We start from the raw sequence: 2,762 nt of genomic DNA, 5'->3' as shown, positions 1-2,762 counted from the left end.
GAACAAGCATGGAAGAGAAGACAAAGCAAGACCTTATCCAGTTCTTAAAGAAGAGCATTGATGTTTTCGTATGGAGTCAGGAAGATATGATAAAGATTGACCCAAGTGTCATTACCCATTGTCTGAATGTGTATCCTTCCTTTAAGCCCGTCTGTTAGAAGAAGAGGGTCTTTGCTCCTAAATGAGATAATGCTATCAAGGAAAAGGTCCAAAAGTTAACCATGGCAAAGTTTATTCAGGAAGTCTATTACCCAGATTGGTTAGCTAATGTGGTAATGGTCAAGAAGGCTAATGGCAAATGCAGGATATGTGTGAATTTCACCGATTTAAACAAGGTTTGCTCCAAGAATAGATATCCATTGTCATGTATTGACTAGCTAGTAGACTCAACAGCGGCTCATAAGTTGCTAAGATTCATGGACGCCTTTTCAGGTTATAACCAGATAAGGATGGACGAGGCAGATTAAGAGAAGACATCCTTCATTACCAGTCAAGGCTTGTTTTGCTACGAAGTGATGCCTTGCGGTTTAAAGAACACAGGGGCAACCTATCAGAGGCTGGCCAATCATATTTTTCGTCCACAGATAAGATAGAATGTAGAAGTATACGTGGATGACATGTTGGTGAAAAGTTTGGACGAGAAGAAGCATCTAGACGACCTTCAAGAGACCTTTGACACGCTTAAACGTTATAACATGAAGCTGAATCCAAGCAAGTGTGCCTTTGGAGTTTCGTCAGGAAAATTCCTAGGGTTTATGGTTTCACATAGAGGAATCGAAGCAAATCTTGATAAGATCCAAGCAATACTGAACATGGAGCCGCCAAGGAATATCAAGGAAGTCCAATCTCTTACTGAACAAGTTGCCGCCCTAAACAAGTTTGTCTCAAAAGCTACTGACAAATGTTTTCCATTTTTCAAGGTTCTCAAAAAGGTGTTTGAATAGACCGACAAGTGTCAGAAGGCCTTCCAAGACCTTAAGGCCTACCTCACAACAACTCCTCTGCTAAGCCCGTCAACACTAGGTGAGGAATTGTATTTATACTTAGTAGTGTCCCCATATGCAGTGAGTTCAGCACTAATCAGAGAAGAAGGGAAGATACAGAAGCATGTTTATTATACAAGCAGAGCACTGAAAGGAGTAGAGGGACGATATCCTATGATGGAGAAGTTGGCATTTGCATTGGTAACAACTTCTAGGAAGCTAAGGCCTTACTTCCAAGCTCACGTCATTAGCGTCTTGACAGATCATCCACTCAAGAAGGCAATGAACAAGTTGGAAGCCACAGGATAACTAATCCTATAGGCCATAAAACTTAGTGAGTTTGATATCAGGTATTAACTAAGAAGTGTGATAAAGGCTCAAGCATTGACAGATTTCATTGCAGAATTCACTACAAACTATGGTGAGTTAGACAAGGAGGATGAAGCTAAGAAGTGAGTTGTTTATGTAGATGGTTCGTCCACACAATATGTAGGTGGTATAGGGATTGTACTAAAATCTCCAGAAGAGGATAAGTTAAAATATACAGCTCGTCTACAGTACCAAATAACCAACAATGAAGTTGAATATGAAACCCTCCTTAAAGGGCTAGAATTGGCCAAGTCCTTAGGGGCAGAGTCAATAGTTGTCCAAGGAGACTTTCAATTGATCATGGGTCAAGTGAATGGAACATGTTAAGCTAGGGAAGAACGGATGAAGAAGTATCTCAATAAGGTGAAACGGCTTCTCAAAAAATTTAAGGAAGATAGTTTCCTTCAAGTTCTAAGAGAGGAAAGCATGGAAGCAAATGCCTTAGTAAAGGCAGCGTCAGCAGATGGGTCAGTGGACGAATGTGAAAAAGTCCAGTACATACCAAGCATAGATCTTCCAGAAATGCAACAGATTGAAAAAGAAGAAAACTGGATATCCCCAATAGTAGCTTACCTCAGGGACGGAAGGCTTCCAGAAGATAGGGGCGAAGTGAGAAAGCTAAGGGTCAGAGCAGCTAAGTGTGTCCTTATAAACGAGGTACTATATAAAAGAGGCTTCTCTTAGCCTTGATCATCCATGCAGGTTATTACTAGTCAACCATTCAGGCAAATGCTAAGGCTTATGTTAAGGTGTGTGATTAATGTTAATGCTTCAGTAATATCCCTAGACAATCCTCAGAGTACATCACCCCGATGACGGCCTCGTGGCCCTTTGCATAATGGGGATTGGATATTTTGGGTCCCTTTCCAATAAGGACCAGATAGATGAAGTTTTTAATAGTGGGGATTGATTACTTCACTAAATGGGTGGAAGTTGAACCCTTAACAAATATTACGCAACAGAACGTCAAAAACTTCGTCTGGAAGAACATCGTCTACAGATTTGGGGTTCCTAGGGTACTAGTGTCAGATAATGGAAGGCAATTTAATAACACACCCTTTAAAGATTTCTATATGCAACTTGGAATAAAGAATCATTATTTCTTACCCTCCACCCACAAGCAAATGGACAAGCTGAAATTGCAAATCGATCGTCATTCAAAATCATTAAGACTCGACTTGAATGGGCAAAGGAAGTATGGCCAGATGAGCTACCAAGTGTTCTATGGGCCTATAGGACGACTGTAAGGGCCCCCCACTAAAGAAACTCCTTTCAAACTAGCCTCTGGAAGTGAAGCGGTCATACTTGCAGAAGTACACATGACTAACCATAAGGTGATGAAATATGAGGACGAGGAAAATGAAGAACACCTTTGTCTTGACCTTGATTTGATAGACGAGGTAAAGAAGA

The 2,762-nt window shown here is 40.8% G+C and overlaps 1 protein-coding gene across 1 annotated transcript; it reads left to right on the top strand.

Annotated features, from left to right (window-relative positions):
* Positions 1-221: 221 nt before the first annotated feature.
* Positions 222-1,292, top strand: LOC142613526 (uncharacterized). Its single transcript, XM_075785906.1, has 2 exons — positions 222-335; positions 945-1,292. Exons 1-2 carry the CDS (start codon positions 222-224, stop codon positions 1,290-1,292), a joined length of 462 nt encoding a protein of 153 aa, XP_075642021.1.
* Positions 1,293-2,762: the final 1,470 nt, after the last annotated feature.

Source organism: Castanea sativa, chromosome 10, assembly GCF_040712315.1.
Source record: "Castanea sativa cultivar Marrone di Chiusa Pesio chromosome 10, ASM4071231v1".
Classification (NCBI taxonomy): domain Eukaryota; kingdom Viridiplantae; phylum Streptophyta; class Magnoliopsida; order Fagales; family Fagaceae; genus Castanea; species Castanea sativa.
The sequence above is the reverse complement of the archived record's forward strand: the minus strand, read 5'-3'. Positions and strand labels throughout refer to the sequence as shown.